Source organism: Hydractinia symbiolongicarpus, chromosome 1 (genome assembly GCF_029227915.1).
Source record: "Hydractinia symbiolongicarpus strain clone_291-10 chromosome 1, HSymV2.1, whole genome shotgun sequence".
NCBI lineage: Eukaryota > Metazoa > Cnidaria > Hydrozoa > Anthoathecata > Hydractiniidae > Hydractinia > Hydractinia symbiolongicarpus.
In genome coordinates, this window is record NC_079875.1 from 16,530,362 (window position 1) to 16,552,512 (window position 22,151).

General features: G+C 32.6%; 1 protein-coding gene across 5 annotated transcripts; it reads left to right on the top strand.

Annotated features, from left to right (window-relative positions):
* The first annotated feature begins 3,754 nt into the window (after window positions 1-3,754).
* Window positions 3,755-17,552, top strand: LOC130643312 (uncharacterized). Of its 5 annotated transcripts, XM_057449584.1 has the most exons (12): window positions 3,755-3,913; window positions 5,588-6,354; window positions 6,444-6,712; window positions 8,402-11,003; window positions 11,241-11,309; window positions 11,754-12,014; window positions 12,097-12,128; window positions 13,382-13,863; window positions 14,038-14,101; window positions 14,212-14,725; window positions 14,811-15,721; window positions 17,440-17,552. In XM_057449584.1, exons 2-9 carry the CDS (start codon window positions 5,597-5,599, stop codon window positions 14,047-14,049), a joined length of 4,485 nt encoding a protein of 1,494 aa, XP_057305567.1. In that variant the 5' UTR covers window positions 3,755-3,913; window positions 5,588-5,596; the 3' UTR covers window positions 14,050-14,101; window positions 14,212-14,725; window positions 14,811-15,721; window positions 17,440-17,552. The 5 variants fall into 5 exon arrangements, with proteins under 5 accessions (XP_057305567.1, XP_057305568.1, XP_057305565.1 ...); XM_057449585.1 differs by having other exon boundaries at window positions 14,038-14,106; window positions 14,212-15,721; XM_057449582.1 differs by having other exon boundaries at window positions 14,212-15,721.
* Window positions 17,553-22,151: the final 4,599 nt, after the last annotated feature.

A 22,151-nucleotide genomic window follows, 5' to 3' on the forward strand; every position in this document is an offset into this window, starting at 1 on the left:
TATATATTATAATACTCGTATGGGTCTGTCTGTCTGTCACACAAAATAGTACCGCAAGTAGCGAGACGAACGCAGCCCGGTATAAAAAGAACAGGCGAAACCGTGGAATTTCCACCGGCGAACGACTAGTATAACATTTGTTTGTTCTTGCCATAAACCTGTGTTGTAAAGTCCCTAATTGTCTGTTGGATGCGCGTTCTAGTGCCTTTCCATTCATGTAAATAAAAGTAAAAGTGATAGAAATATTTAAATAATTAAGTTAATTGATACCAAAAGTGAAAGAAGTAATCATAACTCACCAGCTATTAAATTCTATGGTGACGTCAAATTGGTGAATTCATAGAAGATTTTATGTCCTAAAACATTTCCATGTATTCATAGAATATCCGGAAATGACAAAAATTAAACCACCGTATAAAAATGATATTTTCGGCTTGCAAAAAATGTATTTCGGGCGTGTTTGTTTTCGCCCAAACTTAAATCCCACGAAAATATAGATGCGTTTCTTCCATATAAACTATACAACAATCTATTTTATAGCTGTTGTTATTGCATGGCAATGTAAACAAAAAATGACAGTTAAAACATCTTTCCTTAACCACACCGATGAGGTGCAGAAAAGCATGGAATGCTAGAGACAAGCTAGGTAGAACCCGCATAGAAGACTACTGTTTTTTATTTTAAACATTTTTTGTGACAACCCGCAACACTAAAAGCTGAAAAAATTAAACCACAGCATCAACCTTTGTTTATAATATCTTCCGAAAAAGACTGAGATTGCAGGATTCTAATGGCTAAGGGCTATGGCTAAATAAATAGATTTTTGTAAGCTTTTGCACTATACAAAATTAATGCAGTTAACAATATAGTCTATAAATTAGGCCTATCATAACTTTATATGCAAAAATATCTGTATTACTTTTATATTATGATTTTATATAACTGTTTTCCCATTAACATTTTGAGAATGTCAATAACTCTCTCGATACTTAGCATAGTGAATACTGAGTGTAATTAAAAAAGAAATGGCACAAAGTAAAGAGAAACGTAATTTAAAAAAAGCTTGACTTGGAAATTGTTGAGAAAAAATAAACTCTTGAATAAAATTGCATTTCAAAAAGTCAACTTAACATAAAATTTTTGTAAGTTTGTTGATTTAACAAAGCTTTTCGGCACATAGTGAGTTGAGTAGCGTGACTTACGAAGTTTTACCCTAAAAGGCAGACTTCAGAAAATTAAGTGCATAAACTTCGTAAATGGGAAAATTCAGCTGCGTCGTATTAAAATTTTTTGCAAACTTTAACTAATCCACCCCTTAAAATTTTGCTAAATTTTGTTAATCACAAAAAGTTATCCATTTTAAAGCATCAGATTGAATTCTTTTATCACGAAGGCAGAAAATTGAAACTGAAATAGACGATTTCTTGTCATGACATAAACTTGACATGATTTTGGCTAAAATTTGCGTGCATTTGAGAATTGAGTGGACCTTTTTAACCCGTATTTGAGGCCTGAGTAGGGTTAAACTATGAAAGAATTCAGACTGGGTACGTTCTTATGTTTTTAATTTAAGTGTCTAAATTAAAATTGTTTTGATCATCTTGTCAAAACTAAGACATAAAATTAACTTTGCTATTAACAAAAGAAGACAATGAAGTCAATTCCGAATAAGTGGTATTATTTTTAAAGACAAACTGCTTTGTAATGCCAGGTTGAACGAAATATATGTACTTAAAAAAACTATATCTAAAACTGAGAAGATTATTGCAGAACACACCTTTCCCGAGACCATGACTCGTAAAATATGAATACCATATTTGAATTCAGCATAGTTTGTTTAATTTATGTGTAAAAGTTTAACTTGATACGCCAACAGACAGTGCTATTTTGAGGAGATATATATCACAGTTAAAGTCTTCTTAATGCTCAAGTTACCATGTCCCGCCTCGTTTTTAAAAAGAGGTTGGACATGCCACAAATCTTTAAATTAGAATAGCAGGTTGTTTACTAGCTGCATTGTTTCGAAATTTTCTGTGTTTATGACATTTTTGATAAGGAATACAAATCTGTTGTCCGTTTTTCATAAAACTCAACAGAAAAAGTTGCGGCACATCAAAAGAATAAGTCTCGGGAAAGGTGTATTATATTTAAAAATTTCTGATAAACAACGAAAAGTTTTGCTAACGATTATTGTCGTCAATGCTACGATTGCTAATGACAACCATGAAATAAGATTTAGGTTTGTCAATACTAAAAATAGTGTTTCCAATTAGAATTTATTTTGTTTTGTGCAAAACAAGTAAAAATGAACTGTATTATATGTCGCGTTTTATAGTGTTTTTTGTTTCTTTGGCTACCGCTATTCCATAACAAGTTATAAACAATTAGAAAAACAAGTTTATACTTGTAGTCTATGATTTCGAAATATTCGTTCAAAGAATTAAAAAACATAATTGTGTCAACACTGAATGAAATTCTCAGAACAGTTACAAAAACCGCGTCATTGTTATCCGGTGACAGCTGTCGTGTGTATAAAATCTCGTGTCTGCATTTAAAAAGAGGTGGTCAAAGTTCTTACTCGGAAATGTTTTTATATGGCAAAAAGAAAAAGAAAGTTTAGCCTCCATGTGGTTCAGTTTAAAATGACAAAAAGCATTCACGTGAGCCTAATTGCTGGGAGTGTCGGATTCAGATCTTTACAGGAGACAAGTCAAACTTGAGGACCAACATTAGCCCAGGACTAAAAATCAGGACAAAGGATAACATTTTTAGACTAAGAGGATTCATAATAACTCATAGATACTAACAGGGTAAAGAAAACTTATAAATTAACATCATATAATATCTCTAACTAAAGCATACATCTCTTGTGTGTTTAAATTTTCGCACTTTGAATAGAGAAGAGTTACACCTAAGATTTATAAAGGCAAAAAAACAAATGAATAAATTTCAAAGAACCGTCAACTTTAAAGAAATCTCGACATTTTAAAGATGTGAGAGATGTGTGAAGAAATAAATAAAACTTGAAGGAGACAAAAAAACTCCATAACAGAAATAAAGATATCAGTAATACGTTCCCTTTTATAAAAACAATTATAAAATAACATGAATCGTAGATTTTGCTAAAAAACAGTAAGAAAACAGTAAGAGCAGTATCAGTTCAATTCTTTTCTAAACGAACTGAAGTTTGAATTTTGCCATTAAGTGCGCGATTCTCTCTTAAGCTACGTATATCTTTATTGTTTCTCCTACAATAACTGCGATATAATATTCGTATTGGCGCGATTGTTGCAGTTCACGAGCACTTTTGTTGAAAGTAATAATATAGTTATTACATTCAACAAAGAAGTCAAAAGTAATTCAAAAATTTTCGGAGAATTACTGAATCATCAAGCTCGATCCCAGCATCTTTTACCGTAGTAATGATCTTTGCTAGAACTGTCGTAAAGCTCAGCGCTCTCTCAACTGGTTTCTATTAGCACAGTGGTACGTGCATACATTTCTATTATAAGAACAATTTTATAGAAAGAACAATGACTGGTTGAAAGTTTTAATAATCTCTTCTTTTTTTTGAAAAAAGTCCCGAACTTGGTCCTACTCTAGAGTCCTGGATCCTACTTTTACGGTTTGCCCAACTTTTGTGCTATTATAAGCAAGGAATAATATTCCTGTGGAGGAGGGTGTTTGTGGTCATATGATCACTTAGCTTTATATCTGTGACCCTTTTGATAAATTTAATGAGAAGAAGACAATGTTGACAAAAGTGATAGTGATAGAAAAATAAAGTGTCAGAGAATAAAGTTCAAAATCAAACTTTTTTTAGTGCATAAGTAAATTGGTTGAGGTGAACGAGTTACATTAGATATGTTTGTAGCAGTAAGAAGGACATATATACACTGCAAGCACAGTTAAGGTAACTAACTACTCGATTATAGTTTAAGAATAAGTAGCTAGAAAACTTGGGGTAACTTTCCTTACCAGCTGTAAATAAGAATAGTATGGAAAATAATTACGCAAAGTCGCGTGTAAATTTTCTGCGATCAGAATACTGACCACGCTTTTTTATTGTTTGTTAGTATTATTGTCTGTTTGCGTGATCATTATCGAGAAACGTTTTATTCTCAAATGTTTTGGAGGCGAATGATTTCACCCTTCCCATACAATTTCGTAACTGGTCATAAGGGTAAGATGTGTCAACACTTGTCCATATGGTCTTTTTTAAATTCGATATTGTTCCGAGAAATGTTTCTTTGTGTATTGGTTTATTAGAATTGGGGGTTTTCCCTGAGATATTTTTATACATCCTAAGCTTTCGTATTAGACAAACAGAATTTTAATATCCTCGAAAAAAGCTGAGTTAATTAGGCTAAAGTAGAAGTCAAACAAGTTATGATATTATTTTGTATGGAAGAGGTTTTAAATGGTTGTTCCACTCACATATAGGTAGGCATATGTCAGGAAAGTTTGTTAATTATTTATCAACATCGTAAATGAAGATCTCAATTTTACCTAAACGATTAAGACCTAAACTTTGGGCCGATGTTTACTTGATTGAAAACGCAAATGCAAAAGTACAAGATGTCACGTCAACGTGTTCTATGTATGTAGCTCAATAAGTAAATACAAAAACATGCTTTTTCTATGTTAATAGCCGTTATCTGTCAGTCACACGGGCCGATTTCGTGCTAAAGATGTACAAATTGAGTGAAAGTTCTCTTTTATCGTAAGCAATAGTAAAGCAGCCAGGGCGGAGTGTACTTTTTTATGCTTCACATGAGGAATGTCGTGGTAAGATGGAATGCTCCATTAGGTGGCACTGACATTTCAAATAGGATAATAAAAACTGGATGTACAAGTAGCAAGGATGATCTAAGAAGCTTGTGCATTTAATTTAAAAAGAAGGAAAACAAATAAACTTTGATCTTAAAGAAACCGTTAACGGAGGAACGTTAACGGAGGAGAGTGTTTATCAATATTTTCAAATTCTCTTTTTCTTTTTCACACGCTTTTTGTTTTATAAGAATATACTATATAAAAATATCAGGCTGGGATTCTGGTTTAAAAAAATAGGTCTATTGTTTAAAGTAGTAGATAAATTAGAACAATGACCAACCTGGTTTGGGTTTTGATATTCTCATAACAGGTAGCCTTATGGTATAGCATCCACTTCCAGTCCAGAAGGTTTTGGGTTCAAACTCCGGCGAGTAATGCCACAGACTATAAAAGTGTGAATCTATTCTTTTTGCTTAGCGCTCAGCATGAGAATAGAATTGATATCTTAGGCGGTTATTTATTTGAGAGATCGCCGTTCTTGCGCGAATTTCGCAGCTCAAATGGGAGCTTTAGGTACACCCCCCCCCCCTCCTTCGCAGGATCCTTGTTAATAGCAGTACCAACAGGAACCGAAGAGGCTATCCCGGGTAAATAATTTCAATACGGGACACCCCTGTATAATAAAAAAAGGGAAAGACCTTCCCTTTACTTCGACAACAACACATATTTATAAAAATCTTGTTGTTAATAAGGGCTAAAACAGAAATTTAAGAAATCCTGTTCATTTTTGTTGAAAGTTCTAATTTACTTATAGGGAAAAATTATGGCGGCAGCAGTGCCTGCAACAGGATGTAATTACCAATCTTTGATCGCGAAAAACGAATATCAAGTTAAACTAGTCACATTCATCAATGAAGGCGGTGACCACTTGCGCTCGATGCTGCACGACCCTGCACGTGGGAACATGCCAAGTGACGAAAATCAACTTTATTTGGCATTGGTACCATTTAAGAAACAACTAAATCATTTAAAGAAAGATCAGTTGGAGATTGTGTTTCCACAGAATAAACAAACAAATTCACAACTTTTTGACATCCCTTTGTTATGTGACATTTTAATCAACTGTTGTCCTGGTATAAAAGCACCAAATGGTGGATGGAAAACTAAAAAGCCACAGTTGAATGACTTCAGTGATGGTGCTGATATTATTCGCATCAGAAATGCAAGAAATAATGTTATGCATGGAAGAGCACTGACTTTGGCACAATATAACCAATTATGGAACACCATAGAAGGTATATTACAAAGACTTGGCTACGACATAACAAAAACCCAGGACTTGAAGTCTGGTTGCTTAAAGAATTTGGACTTGTTTAAGGTTAAAATATTGAAAGCAAACATTGAAGTTTTAGAAGACGTCGTCAAACAGAATAAAGATGATACTAAACAAAATCAAAAACAATTGGAAGATGAAATTAAACGATTGAAAGATGAAATGAAAACAATAAAACTTATTGTTACTTCACCGTCGTGTCGTCCGAGAACATCTCTGGTAGAAGAAACTACGAAGGAGGAGGCTAGGTAAATAAAATATTTCCTTTCTCCATTTTTATTCAGTGTTATGTCTATTTTTTTGTTACTGTTAATTTATATTTCAACCTCTTCTTTAGTTATGTGCTGTTGAAAAATAACCAAGGAAACATTGTCATGCAATTTAAGGACGCATATTCTAACTGGACTATACAAGGGATAAGCGTCACAACATTTAATAACTTTACAAAACAATTAAAACAGCTTCAACTCAACGATGATTACGTTGTGGAAAAGAATCAAGGAAAATTAATCCTGGTTATTTATAAACAAATTGTGAAAGTGATTATCGACTTGTCAATCATGTTAGTTGACAACAATAATACTTCTCAATTGATTTCAATTGAAGGTGGGTTTTTCATTTGTTTTATCTAGACCGTTATATTTGTTTATTTGTATAATTGCTTTAAGTATTAACTTTTTTTCTACATGACCCACATTTGATGAGCAAATAAGATATTTTCTTCTTTGCTGATTAAATTTTGTTTTATGATCTTTCGATGTAGTTTGATGGAAAAAAAATCTGTAAACTTGATAGAAAGATAATTAATTTGCCAAAGACGTTTATTCAGAATTTACAGCGTAGTCTCAGAAGTTGGCATTATTTGATAAGAGTCATCCACACACGGTCCACCTTAAGCTAACAGTGTGCCAACGTAAAAATGAAGCAATGGAAAGTAACTGCTCTTTGTAAAAGAACATAAAGGGTTTTACCAGTAAAAAATGAAAGCATTACGTAGGAAGAGTTTTTTTTTTAATTTCATGTTTAAAAAACATTTGGTGTTATTTAAATTTTTAAAGGAAAGCGCTTTTCATCAATGCGAGGTTGGAATATTATCTCCATCATGAGTTTACTTTTTAAAAGAAATGAATGAAGATGTACATTTATAATTTTTCTTCTTCATTTGATGTTTAAACATAAGGCGTCAGAGCTGCATCACGAGTAAAAAGACACTACAAAAAAGATTCCTTCAATTCCAACAATTAATTTTTTGAGTCGTTTTGAATACCTTTTACTAAATTTCGTCCAGCGATTTATCCTACGATTTCATTTTAAAACCATGGTAGTTTATGACTTCCTTTTTTAAATCACTTAACATTCAAGTGAAAATGGTTTTAAAATGAACCAACCATTTTCGTTGTTTGCCACTCCTTGCAACACATGTCCCTCTTTGACGACTTGTGACATGTTTCAAATAGTCTCATGCTCCAGTTTAAATATAACACAACAGCAAAGCATTATAGTGTTAGCATGAAAAATGGGAGCTATCTTTAATACAGCCAACTACGATTATTTTATTATTTGCATTTATAAAAAAACCTTAATTTTTTTTCTTTATGTTCAAACGTAACAATGTTTTGGCGCATTCTTGAAGACGCTAAAGTTAGTAACCGAATTCGCAAGCAAAATCCTTTTTTATTCATGTTCTTAAATTCTGAAATGCTCATTTGTAATTTTTAAATTGAATGAAATGGTGAAAGCTTTATGCTCTTAACATTGCTAGGTATGGAGGACGAGAATGGATGCCTCTAAAATTAAACATCACTAGAGAATTGCAATATTATTTCTGTCTGTCTTTTAAACGACATCAGAATCACTTTTAAAAGTCTAAAAAAAAAATAGAATCTCTCTAAAAACTCTTTAAAACGTTCATCTACAATGATACCTTTTTTACCATGTTTTTGACAAAAAAATGCGTAAAAACATCTATGTATGTACGAGAGAGCTTGACTGCAGGAAACGTTGCTCGTCAAAAATGCTGCTGTCACTACACACGACCAACATAAGTCCTAGCATACTTGTTTTGGGAAATTCATTTAAATGGAAACAGGATTTTAATGTTTACTACTGCTGTATTCCATTAATTACCGAATATAGGATGCAATCAGCAATAATTTGTGAAACTAGCTTGACCAACATAATTCAGGTTAGGATGAACAATAACATCGTTTGCTAGTTGACACTTTACGTAGGTTAAATGTAAATTATCTGTGTAGGAATGCTGCAAATAAAATTATATCTATGTTTTCATTCTAGATATTACATTGGCAATGGCACATCAGTGTACCATGAATCATTTGAATGTGATAACTCACAACAGTGGTACATTATCTAAACAGATCGATTTCATTGTCAAAACAAAAACAGATGAAGCAGATATTGAATTTCTATGTGGTGGAAGTCTGCAACGAATGACAGGTGCAGAATATGAAAAATTTGAAAGAGGCTACACTCATCGTTATTTTACAGTCAAAGACATGTGTCTGGCCGAACCACTACAGTTTCCACCTCCAATGCCAAATCAGAAAAATTCCACTGTCGCACAAAGGATAAAAGACCTTATGATTAAATCACAACATAAATTATTTACAATATTTACGCATTATAACACGAAAGAACATATCAAATTCTTAAAACTAGATAAAGAATTCCCTACTGACTTAGGAAGAACTGTTCCTGAGAATAATAGAATTCTACTGGTACTCCTTGATTCTATCATAAACATTCGTTATACAGAAGCAACAGATGCATTCAGTATACAAGCTGAATTTAAGTCAGGAGAAGAAGACCTAAAAGATCTATCCATTGTCAACAAAAAATATCTTAAAAGTGGTAACATGGCAATGATAAACATTGTAGCAGCTCCTAATTTTGAAAACACTCAGGACACTTGCATATGCTCTGACTGCGACTTGCTGTGTAAAAGAACTTGGTCTGAGGATAAAAATATACAGGATTTCTTTTCCAATATTTTACAGAAATCAGAAGCTGAAGGTAGTGACATAAGTGGAAAAGAACAATATGTTAGCATCGTCAGTAGAATTATGTGTTTTATGGCTACAAGAGAATCGCTGTATTCAGTTCCTTCACTTAGCAAAAACACCCACGAGCAGATAAGTTCGCTAATATTATCTCCACAACAACTACGATATCTTTATAGCAACTCCTTAAGAAAAATCATAATCGGTCCGTTGGGCAGCGGTAAAACGGTGTTAGCCTTATCTCACCTTGAACTTACTTACAAACTGTCAGAAAGTGCCAGTGTCATTTATTACGTGATTTGGGACGATAAAACATTGCTGACACAAGACATTGCGGGGCACGCTAACAGATTTGATTACAAAGCCAATGTCACAGTTGTAGTCAAAAATATTGTTGAGTTGGCAAAGGATTTAAAGATGAAAAAAACGCCGATCCTTTCTTATTTGCTGAAGTCGTTAGTTGAAAAGCACGTTGATGAAAAGCTGCATCTGATTATTGATGAATTGAACGGAGAACTGCTTGATATCGACGAATCTTCATCGTTCAAACAGTATTTGGAGACTGAAACCAAATTGCAGGATTCCCTTATTGTTTTCTTACCACAATCCATTGAGAAGCATAGAACGTTTATTTCACACGAGAAAGTCACAAGACATGACAAGTATAAATTTGCAGAAACAGGAATGAAGGTATTGAAACTTAACAAGGCAATGAGAACAACCAAATTAATTTTTCAATTCTTACAGGCTTTCGAAAAAGAAGTAAGTCAGAAGAAAGTGACTATTAAGCTTCCAGAACAGGAATCTAATAAAATCGATGATAAAATGACGGTTCGGATTTTTACAAAAATATCGAGTCCCTTATCAAAAATTTGTCGACAAATCAAACAACCACAGCAGCAACCGCAGGCACAACAACAACCACAACAGCAACAACTGTCACAGCAACAACTACCACAGCAGCACAACCTACAGCAACAGCACCAGGAACAACAACAACAACAGCAGCAGCTGCAAAAACAAGAAAAAGTTATCAGTAGCAACACAGAAGAAGAAGAAATATTTGAAACACCAATTGATATTGATGTTGTTGCAGCCTCCATGCACGACAAGGATCTTTCAGAAAATGTTAGGAGTGACATAACATTAAATTTCAACACGGCAGATTTGATTGGTCATAATATCGAAGGTACAAAGCCCTGTTTAATACATCCATCAACTAAACAAATAACAGAAGAAGAGTTTATTCCAATGTTAGCTTTTGTTTTACAAGATGCATGCTTACGTCGCAGCACAAAGCGTTTGTTTATTTATAACACAATCCGTCAGAAGACTCTATTTTATAAATTGCTAAAATTATTAAAAATCGATTTTGTCCACTACGATCAGTCCACTGATTGGAAAGTGTTGAGCAGTAAAGATATTAATGTTTGCGGGTTTCCACATAGTCAAGGTTATAACTTGCTGACTACTCCGGAGGGTAGCCGTGGTATTGAAGCAGCTGAATGTATCTGCATAATCGAAAGCAATGATTGTACGTTAAAACATTTTACGTTGGAAGCAATGTCCAGAGCGACACAAAAACTAGTCCTTCTTTCAACTTCGAACGTTTATTCCTCGGATACAATAGAGTCATCAATTGGTCATATCATCGGCAAACTAGCACCTGAGTATCTAGTAGAACTCATTGTGGGGCCTTCCAGCGACGGGGAAACAGAAGTACCGTTCACCAAGTTCCGAGAAGGTGAAAACAAAATATTTTTCAACATAAACACCTGCTCTTGGAAATTTGAAGAAATGGTGAATGATTTGGAACAAACAGTTGATTTTCAGCTACCATCCGAAAGCACAAACGCGCACGAGATCGTTATTAAAAAGTAAGTTATTTACTCCAACCAAAAAAGGAAGAACATCTTGCAAATATAAAAATACCAATTTTTTTTTAATTTTTGGCTGTGTGGTAAAAAAAGACTGAAAGATGACGGAAATAAAAAAAGATCGAACAAAGCATGACCATAACGCCACCCCTTCTAAAAACCTTTTGTCTGTAGGGTGCAGAAAGTGAGGATGCAGAGATGTAGCTTTTCACATCCTGTTTTCTTTTTTTTCTCCAGAATAAGTTGCCATCGAGCTATTATGACTAGTATTAAGATCGAACATTTAAGTTACTTCAGCTACCTAAGGTAATTTAGCTTTGTTTATTATTTAGCCTATATCTTGTCTTAAAAATTTTTTCCTAATTAAATTCGAGCAAAAGCTACAGAATATGAAGTTCTATCTAATACATGGGAATTTTTAATAGCTTTAATTGTAGTACGTAAAAATTTTTGAAACTTTTTGTCAGGTTTAATAGGTATTATTCGTATCAAACAATATAAAAAGTATTTCCATCTATATTGTAAACGAACACATAAAATTTCATAGGGAAGAATTTAATTGTCAAAAATAAAAAAATAAGAATGGGTAAAAGAAGGAGGCCTAAATGGCCAAAAGTTTAATCAATCGAAGCCATGTAAATATATTCATCCGTAGCCACAGTGAGAATTCCAGCTTTCAACAAAGCTTTTTATTAAGCAGAAATAAACAAATAAAAATGTTTTGTACTAAAAATGCTTTTTAAATTTTAGTCTTCATCCTCCTGGAAAAGTCGATAACACAATCTGCTCATATGTGTCTGAAACATCATGTGCATTAAGTTGGGGAAGTGATGCCGACAAATACACAGTTAAAAAACAAGAAGGAAAAGTTTGGAGCACATTGGCTAGTGGTATTACTTCTAACAAATACATCGTGGATGGTGTGAAGATTGATGAAGGATACAAGTTTTGTGTTATTGCTAGTAATAAGGTCGGACAATCAGATGACAGCATATTCTCTTATCGTCACAGGTAAGGTTTTGTGACGATAATAAATAACCTGTTTCAAATTTGGCAAACTTCAGAGGTACTTATTTTTTCCTTATTTTTCTAGGCATCTAAAAGTTAAAGGTATCACATTTAGAGGTAAAAAAAATATTTATTGTTAATGAACCACGAAACCACGAGAAGTCACTCTTTTAAACAACCTTGTTATTTGACAGTAAAGAAAGCTTGGAAATGCTACTAAAACTCATAATCGGTCATTCATACTAACATATAAGCTTTAGCAAGATCATTATTCCTAATATAATCCCAACTATATATTTATGATATAACCTGCAAATTTAACTAAAATACAACTAGGTAATAAAATCTAGTGCATGCTTATAAATGTGGAAGGTTCATTAAGCTTGAACTTTTATTATCTGTGGATGGTGCAAAGCAATTATTGGTACAACAAAAAGGGGGAGAGGGCTGATTGGCAAACGAGAATGGTCTGGCTTGTTCGGGTCATTTTCTATAACGCTTTTCTATCCTAAAAATTACTAGTGTTAGAACTGATTTTATTTTCCCTCTAGGTTTATTTATTTTCATTTATTTTTGTTGGCATGCCCAAATTTTTTAAACGAACTACGACCATACGCAGCAAATCAGTGGACAATAATCGACCGTTTAAAGAAGTTAGAGAATGCAAAGAATTTCACCGTTTAGCACATCATACTAATAGTCATTCCCTAAATTATAGCAGAATTTCAAAAATCACTAACTTATCACCTAACAAATCACTTATAAATATTTTTATAAGCACCCTTCTCGAATAAACGAATATTTTGAAAACTAGAATACAACGAATTTTACAAAAAACCAGCTTTGTTCTTAAAATCATTTGAGCATGATATTTCATGTCAAAATGTCTATTGGTATTTCTATCTCTTTGGATAATAATCTTTTTTATGAATTTCTCTTTTGTAACAGAATACGCGTTGTGGCTTAACAGTGATATAAAGCTATGTAATGCGGAGAATGCAATACACGTTTCCCGAATGACATTGCTAAGATTTTTAACTACTTGCTTATGATCTCATACATACAAGGTGTTGTGGGTAATGTGAACTCTTGTTTAAAAGACCTAATTTTCCTCAGAAAGCAAAGTCCTTGCCTGGATCTTGTAAAAAAAGTCCAGGTGGCGTAGTATAAACGAACGCCCCTGAGAGTTGATTAGATTTTGCTATCTTAGCGTTTACTTGAACATGGTGGTTTCTTTATAAATCGACGTAATTTAAATTCTCTTTGCGTTGCGTTGCAATTTATTGATTCATTGATTCATTGATTCATTTATTTATTCTTTTATTTTTTCATTCATTCGTTTATTCATTCATTTATTTATTTATTTTTAGACATTAAAACGCTTATTCTAAAAAACGAGATCAATAAGTTAAGACAAATACTCTCAATTCACTCAAGCATTGTCCACATGAGAGACCAGTACAAAAACACACCACTAATATGGACAGCACGTTACACTGATTATCCATCTGTGATACAACTTCTTATCCAACATGGTAGCGATGTTTGGGCTAGGGAGAATTACCAAGCAAACAGTTTTCATCATGCTGCATGGAATGATCGTCCCAATGTTTTACAAGTTTTGTGTCGACACGATGTGACACACATCAACCGAGCAGATATTTTCAACCGAACACCGTTGTATAGCGCTGCATTTTATGGTAACCCCTCGTGTGTCGATGTGCTGTTACATCATAATAATATTGACGTCACAATTACAGATAAATTTGGAAGAACTGCGTATGATGCTGCTGGGCTATGGAAAAATAAACAAAATCGTGAAATAATTAGACAGAAGATTAAAGATTACGAAGTAAGTTATTTTAATTAGGAAAAACAGCTACTTTTTGTGAAAGTATACAAGTTTTTGAAAACATTGAAAACATGTTCCAAAATAAAACAATAATAAGGCTGTTCTCAAAAGTTGCAATTTTGTTGTGAAGAAGAAAAGAAAAAAGGATATAGAATATGAAACTTTTTGTTTTAGATGTCCTCATAAATATGTCAAGAATGAAATTATTATGTTTGGAAAATAATGTCCGCTTCATCACGTAAGGTTGTACTTTTATACATTGATGAAAATGTCTCAAACAAAACAAATAAATTTTTTTCTTAGATCTGTTATGAAGTTAATTTATAATTTTTATTTTTTATATTTCAGGCGAGAACTGCTATGAAAATTTTTATATAATTTTGTTTATTGTAATTTATATATGTATTTGTATTAATTATTAATTCAATTTAATAAAAGATATATTCTATTATAATATAATATATTAAAGGAAATAGGGGCTTAAAGTTAGTCGGGAAAAATTTGGACACCAATGACCAATATTAGTTAATTTTACCCTAACGAGAGCTTCGTTTCTTATTTCCGAAAAGAAATACATTTAAAATTATATGGTTTGTTGTTTTAACATTTCTTACATTTTTTGTTTCGATCATGCATTGCTAACATGTTGATACACTGGTGTATTTTATATAGCGTCGGATACACTCAAAAAATATTTTTTATAAATTTGCTGACATCAGCAAAGACTTGCCATATTACAGAAATAATTATTAAATTTCGGATACTCACTGCCTTCATCGTGCATATCTTAAAACGCAGAATGAGAAAATGTGTAAAATCACGCAATTTTGACGAACGGTTGCAGAGATATTGGGGTTTAAAGGTATTTTGATAACCTCTTCAACCTGTCCATTCCGAAAAAGGATTCGGGGACCCAGGTTTCAGAAACTTACCCAATTTGTCTCTAGTTACCAGCGCAGTGAGAAATGCCTGATGCTACCCGCTTGTTTCCAAGTTGATTGTCCTTAAAGATATATATACATTGCAATGACTCTATTGATGATTTATTTACAGGCTCTCAATGGTAAGAATAGTTATTTGTATTCTGTGAGTTTCCTGGTTTACAAAGGTGTTTATTTAGATAGCATTATTACTTATTTTTAATCTTGTAACAATTAATTTTATTTAGTACTGTAACACTTTACTACTGCATATACCTTTGTTTACGAAAAGAAAAGAAATATCTTTCTATATAGATTAAAATAAAGATATTGACGATAAGTTACTGTTAATGACGTCAATATTAATGACGTCAATACGTTGAATTTGTCGGCTAACATTTGAGACATAATAACGTCAGCAATTTATCCGTTAAGATACAAAAAACATTTAAAAACTTTAAATGACATTTCCATGTGAACGTATGTTAATAATTACAACACATATACATGGCCGAACAAGATGAGAACATTACATACACGATGGAAGTTGAAGATCCAACAAAATCACTTCAGTTCTTAACCCTGTACATCTAAAATTGTGAAGGATGCTTCAAATTCAAGATCCACAGAAAAAACGCTATTACCAATGCACAGATAAAACCGCACTCTGGGCACGACACTAAAATCTTGAAGGGTAACTTTATAGGTTTCCTCAACAGGGCCTATACCATCCGCGAGGGGAACATCTGGAAGAGGAAATTCAATTCCTAATTAAGTGCTTCACGGAATATGGGTATAACGAACTGGAACTATAACAAATCAAAAGTTCCTATCGACGAAAACGAAACGAAGAGCAAGACGGCAGAGATGGATTACGTTCATTCTTCAAAAAAGTTGAGAAAGAGCTGAACACATCAAAGAAAATAAATTCGGGAAAGGTCTGTTATTTAAAAACTCATTTATGCGTTGCCTCTGCTGTGTGGAGCTTAAATTTTCTTTAGAAATTTGTATATTTGTTGCCTACGATGGCCCAGAATTGCATAAAATAATTCTAAACGGCGTAAACAAGTCTTTTAATTAAGTAAAATAAACCTTAACTACCTAAAATAAATCCGTCGCGTAAAAAATAATTTCAACAGTATAAATCACATCTGTAAAAGGCTATTTATTTTCAAGAGATACATAATTGTCTTCTAAATCAATAGATTTCTTTATGAATTTTTGACAAAGACAAGGGATTAGTTTAAGGTGACGGTATACCTTTTAAGCATGGTTTTTTAAATCGCGATTTTTTCAGCGATAGTTAATCAAAGTTTATTCATTCATACATCACCAAAAAGCATTTTCAACCACCTATCAAATGGTATAAAATAATTTGAAACTTTTTAACTCGTGAAAAGTACACAGACATTTTTGAAACACACCCTGGCTTCAAAATCTCATTCGATATTCTATAGAATCGTGAGAGATGTACGTAAAAACGATTTTTTAATTATTTTTCACAAAGTCCCCGTCTGAAAAAGCCATTTTTTTTAACTTAAACTTTCGTCTTTAAGATGTAATATCTAGAGAATCGTTGATTTTTTAAAAATAAAAAAAATCGCTCTTAGATAAACACGTTGGCTACAGCACAGTAGCACTTTTTGTTGTAGATCTTCTGTAGTTTTGTAAAAGAGATTTGAATGTAATAAATGGTATACGAAAAAAACAACACTACGAAAAAGTGTTTTAAAGATTTTTTAAAATATCACACCTTTCAAGCATACTCATAATGATGGTGATACTTTCACACTTCCGAGGCGATAAATATTCAAAAGGTTGTTCATTTAAATTTTATTATTCGCAAAGAATAATGAGAATACAATATAATTAGAACTTTCTAAGTCGTTTAACATTTCTCTGTGACTTGCAGAAACAGAACAGGATGGCATACATTTCTAGAAATGAAAGTGTTTTTTTTTCAGATGTAATGGTCATTTCTTTTCGGGAAAGAAATATAATTTATTTTTAAAAGTTTCACTCAAGAGGATGATAAGTGTTAAACATTCACTCTTAACTCTTATTCAATTTAAGGTGTGAAAGACCGATCAGAAAAAAAAAGTTAGTTATTTGGATAAAGTCAATATTCCCCTTTGAAAAAGAAATAAATAGATCGTTTCTTAAATATAAATAACTAATAAAAAAAATCGATTTTCTGATACAATCAAGGTATACCGTCCTTAAAGGGGGATTTTCACGAAGCGAATTGAACGGCAAATTCGACGGCGAATTGTATCTAAGCATGCGCAGTTTTGTTTGTTTTGATTTTGCATCGAACTGCGCATGCTCGGATACAATTCGCCGTCGAATTCGCCGCTCAATTCGCTTCGTGAAAATCTCCCTGAAGGAGTTCTCTCTGGGGCAGATTTTTGGTTATCAAACAAATTTTACTACGCCTCTCATGTGGATTAAAAAAGTTTGTTATGATTTTAACATATCCTGATTGGTTTAAATTCTCGTGAAATCAAGCTGATTGGTTTATAAAACAATATTATATCGGTTCAAAGCGTGGCTAATGTAATAAACAATGCGCCTGATTTCGATCGCTGATTTAGCATTTCTGTACAGAAAATGCAGCAAACTTTTGCAACATTTAAAATGTGTTTATACTTTTTAGGTACAGCAACGAAAAAGATGCAAAAGAAACTCAACTTTGATGATCAAAATGTTCACGAATATATTTTAGGAGTAATATGTATTACTAAAACTTAATAAACCTTGACTTCCGTACGACTTGTTATTTTTCTCGTGTCACGACCTTGCTGTGAAAAACAACTTCGCTGATTAGCATACGTAAAACTCGATTTAGTAGAAAAAGCTTCTAAAGCTATGGCGTAGTACACGCCGAGACCCCGGCATTGTTTTTTGTGTTTTATATTTAACGCTCTGACATGTAAAAAAATTGGCTGGCTAGATGCGCGCCTGCAAAAAGTTTTTATTTTAAAGTAACAACAATATTTTAGTATTTTGTCTTTACACATAAAGTCTTCTCACAATTGCACAAAATCAATTTAAATATACATCAGTCATTGTGGCCACATATCAATCGCCCCATAAATATTTAAACAAAATACAAAAAAAAAACAGCTGGCACGGTGTGAAATCTAATTACACAAAAATAGTCTTTTCCAGTAATATGGCATATTGTCCTCCGTAACAAAATTTGATGACAAAATCCAATATTTTCTACCTCTTACACAAATAATTTAAATCTCATATTTGCAACACATAAATTTTAGTAACAAACCAGTTCTTTCTATTACATGCCATCCTCTCACAAACGTTTACACCAAATATAAAAAACTACATAAAATATTAAAAATTCACCGAGTTAGGGAGGCAAATATTTACGGATTTGAAGACGATGTCGATGCGCCGTTACCATTTCTGTCATAAGTTTGTGACTCTGTTCCTTCCATTGTGTTTAGCTTGAAGCGCTGATCAGAATAAAGCAGAGAATCACGTGTTTTCCACGAAGAATTTTTGATGATGTCACCAAAACTATCATATTTTTTCAGATTCTTATTAATCCACTGTGTTAAGTTAAAAAAAAACATTCCGCGAGGCTCTTTGCAAAATTTCACACATTTCAGTATGTAGCTAAAAACATCATGTTAGACAACGTTGCAATGATCTTGTACGATCGTTTAGTAAATCTTTCTAATATTTTCATACGACACAGAGATAAAGGTAAGCTTAGCATTGTAATATAAACACAGGTCAGAGCATCACAGGTCTGATTATTGTCGGCTTTTTACCGTATCAAGAAAACAGCACGAACGATCATATCTGAATTTGTTGAATCGAACAAAATTTCGAACAATCGTAAGGTAACAAATGTAATCATTTCAATATCAATGAAGGCTATGAGAACTAAAATATCTTTCTCACTGTTCGACAGTACGATGTGTGGGAGGTTTCAGGTGCCTACGTTTAAATTATTCTACGAACATTTAAACAAGACGTTTTAATGAACACGAATACAGCCTTAATAGTGTACTATTTTCTATGTTTTGTTATCTTTCCACGTCCAATGTTTGTGTTTGTATGTGTGTTGATGTATTTAATTTAATGAAATAATGGTAGTCGTATTTAAAAAAACAGATGTAAGCATTTTTTACCTTTTACAAATAAACTTATTAAATTATGCCATTGTAGGCATAATTAATAAATTTAATGATTTTAATAATTTGCATAAATTATACGCATGCTTTAAATACGGTAGCTTTTAAGAATGTTGAGAAGATCGAGACGGACGAAAGACATGTATAGAAGCAAGATTTAGCATCTTAGGTGCTTTCCCTTTCTTTCCAAACATTCTGCACTCCTTTTAGAATGTTTAGAAGGTCCTCTCAGTCTTCTCGGAAGGTTCAGTAGAGCTGAAACAAATGAAAATAAGTTGGTTGAGAAGTTTAGTAGGCTTATAATGTGATGAAACGAATACAACTTTATTTACATTTTGCTGTGTTCATAACGAATGAATCACCTGTAGTGTTAAAATTAGTAACAACAGGAAATGGAAATTTTTACCGTTTATGTAAATTCTTCTCTACGAAAAACACGCTATTTTATGTCAGAATGGTTTTTTTTGTTTCCGGCTTGATATACTTAACTTTCAGACAAATATTATCTCCTCATAATTCTTAATAGATTGTTAGCATGGCCTAATAAAATACAGTTTACTATAATTTGCTATAGCTAATTGCAAATCCTGGTGCGTTTAACGGGTCTAAATTTGCTGTGAATGGATAAAAAAGTTCAATATGCTTGAAATGCAATAAGAAAGTAAAGTTCTAATCAATTTTTGTGAATCATACAAATTTTCGTTTTTAGAACGAACAATCGAACTTTGACATATTTTTAGATTCTTAATTCTGACCCATTTCTTAGAGCAAATTCTAAACAGCAGTAGATCATCATCTTAATGTTACACCCTCTTTTCTTTAGTTTCCTTAGCAGGTAGGTAGCTAGCTAGCGTTTTTTTTTTGATAAAAGTCTAATCAACTTTTAACTTTGATTACTAAATTTCGTTTCGTCCCAAAGACAACGGATTGAAAACGTACACGATTTATTTTAGACAATTGTATATATTTTCAATAAGTTCTCTTTGTGATGTTACATAATCGTACGTTTTTCTTCTTTAGATAAGATGTTTCTAACTATTACCAAGTTTTATACTCGACGTCAATAGTTATTATTTTTGTTCTATATCTTCCAAAATTGAAAGATATAGGACAAAAAAATTAAACTTACCTGGTGAAGGGAAAAGTTGACATACTTTGTTTAATAGATTATTTTTGAGAATATGAGTATAAATATGTAAAAAAAGAGACAGAGTTCTTCGCTTCGGTTATCTCTTTTCAGTTGATAAACAACTTGTTTCCGTTACATACGGCATATGGATATTAAATCGGGAGTAAATTACTTTAACAATAACAGCCCCGTACGACTTCAAAATAAGCAACAAATAAACCCGTTTTTTCGATTTTTTTTAATTTAACAAATTTTAGCGTAACACAACGCTTTGGCAAAACACTGCATCAGACATAAGAAGGTGACCGGACTCATACAATCACTAGCACAAGCGTATTAAATTATAGGATAACACCAGATCGTATGGTTGATACTCCTCATAGAAAAAGGTTAGACTCTGCCCAATTGTTTATTTGCAAAAAACACTTCTGGTATGATCAATTTTTGACATAGAAGGGGCTATTCCTCTGGTGCACAATGCACCAAATATTCCATTTTCCATTTCTTTGGTAATCTAAGGCAGTCAGCGTCGAATCGTCAGGAATTCTTTGAGGAGCAGTTCACTTAGAGCATTGAAACCACTCTGAATAAAAAGGTGCTTATTGATTATGGGTTACTTACTAGCAGTAGTGCAGCAATGCGTAATTCCCAGTGGTCACATAACGTTCTTATAACGTTAAATTAACGTTTTTATTTTGGTTGTAACGTTATATAACCAAATTTTAACGTTTTATTGACGTTGTTGTCTGTAACGTTTCTATAATAACGTCAAATCTACGTTATTTTTTAAACATAATATAAATGTTCAAACCCATGACGTTATATCAACGTTAAAATAAAGTTTGCGTTAAATTACAACGACCGGTGTTGAAAAACGGCGACCAATTTCAACGTCATAAGAACGTTATGTGAAGGTTAAAAAAACGTTTGCGTTCAAAGACAACGACCGGTGTTTGAAAGACGGCGTCTAACTTTAATCTAAGCGTGAAAATGTAACCTTATATAAACGTTGTAATATTATTTGCGTTACATTTTGTACAGTATGTGAATGATAGCTACCGGTCTGCTATTATCTTTGAAGCTAACATCTCTGACTGGTAAAATCGTATAAAAAATTATCACACAAAAGACCTTTTCATCACGGAAGTTTTCCTGTTGTCACATTAGCAGTTACACATATAATGAAAATTAATTTCCGAGTAGTTTAAGATTTTCGTTCTAAAATATATCTTCGAAGGAGAGACACAAGTAAAGAAAAATTTTAATACTGGCAAGTGGCACTTGAAGCTTTGTTCAAAAAGTAATTATAAATGTTACGTGCCTAGTTTGGTCACAACATAAATTGACGCGCAAGAGTTAACGAACTTTTTATAATTTCAATTAACGCTCTTATCAGTAAGAATTTGAAATTATTCTTTGTATTTACTAAATTTGTTTATTTATCTATCTTTTGTATGTATTTTCTTCCTGCAAAAGAATTTCTGTGTTTTTGTTTACCTAGGTGTATTGATATTTTAATCATAATTTTTTTAATTCCGCAGCAAAGTTTTTGCTTTCCATGCATACCTTTTACAAATTAAAATCAATGAACTTTAACACATAAATGTTCCCTAACTTCTTTTGATATCTTTGGATCTGCAGAGTAGCAAATGCTACTATTATTTTGTCGTACAATATTTTGCATCATTTCTGAAACTAGTTCCACCAACAAAGCAACTTTAAATCTTAAGTGTCAAAGTGATTTAAACACAAGGTGGATACATATAACTATCTAACCGCTGTTTCCTGTGCTTCTTTTGACAAAACTTTGTTAGGCTACACAAATAAAGCCAGAAACGGAAGGTAAGCCGTAGTATTTCCTTTTAATAAGCATTATGTTTAGTTTTCTGGCTTTCCTGTAAAGGTTAATGGTGTCGCTTCTTGTAAAAGTGAGTACAGGAAATTTTAATATTTAAAGATTTATTAATTTTTGCGCATTGAAGAAATCTATTTCGCGCGTATTTATTTTCATTCAACTACCCCCGAACAAATATAATCAGAATAGGTGTCCCAACTTTTATTTTCTCTATATATTAT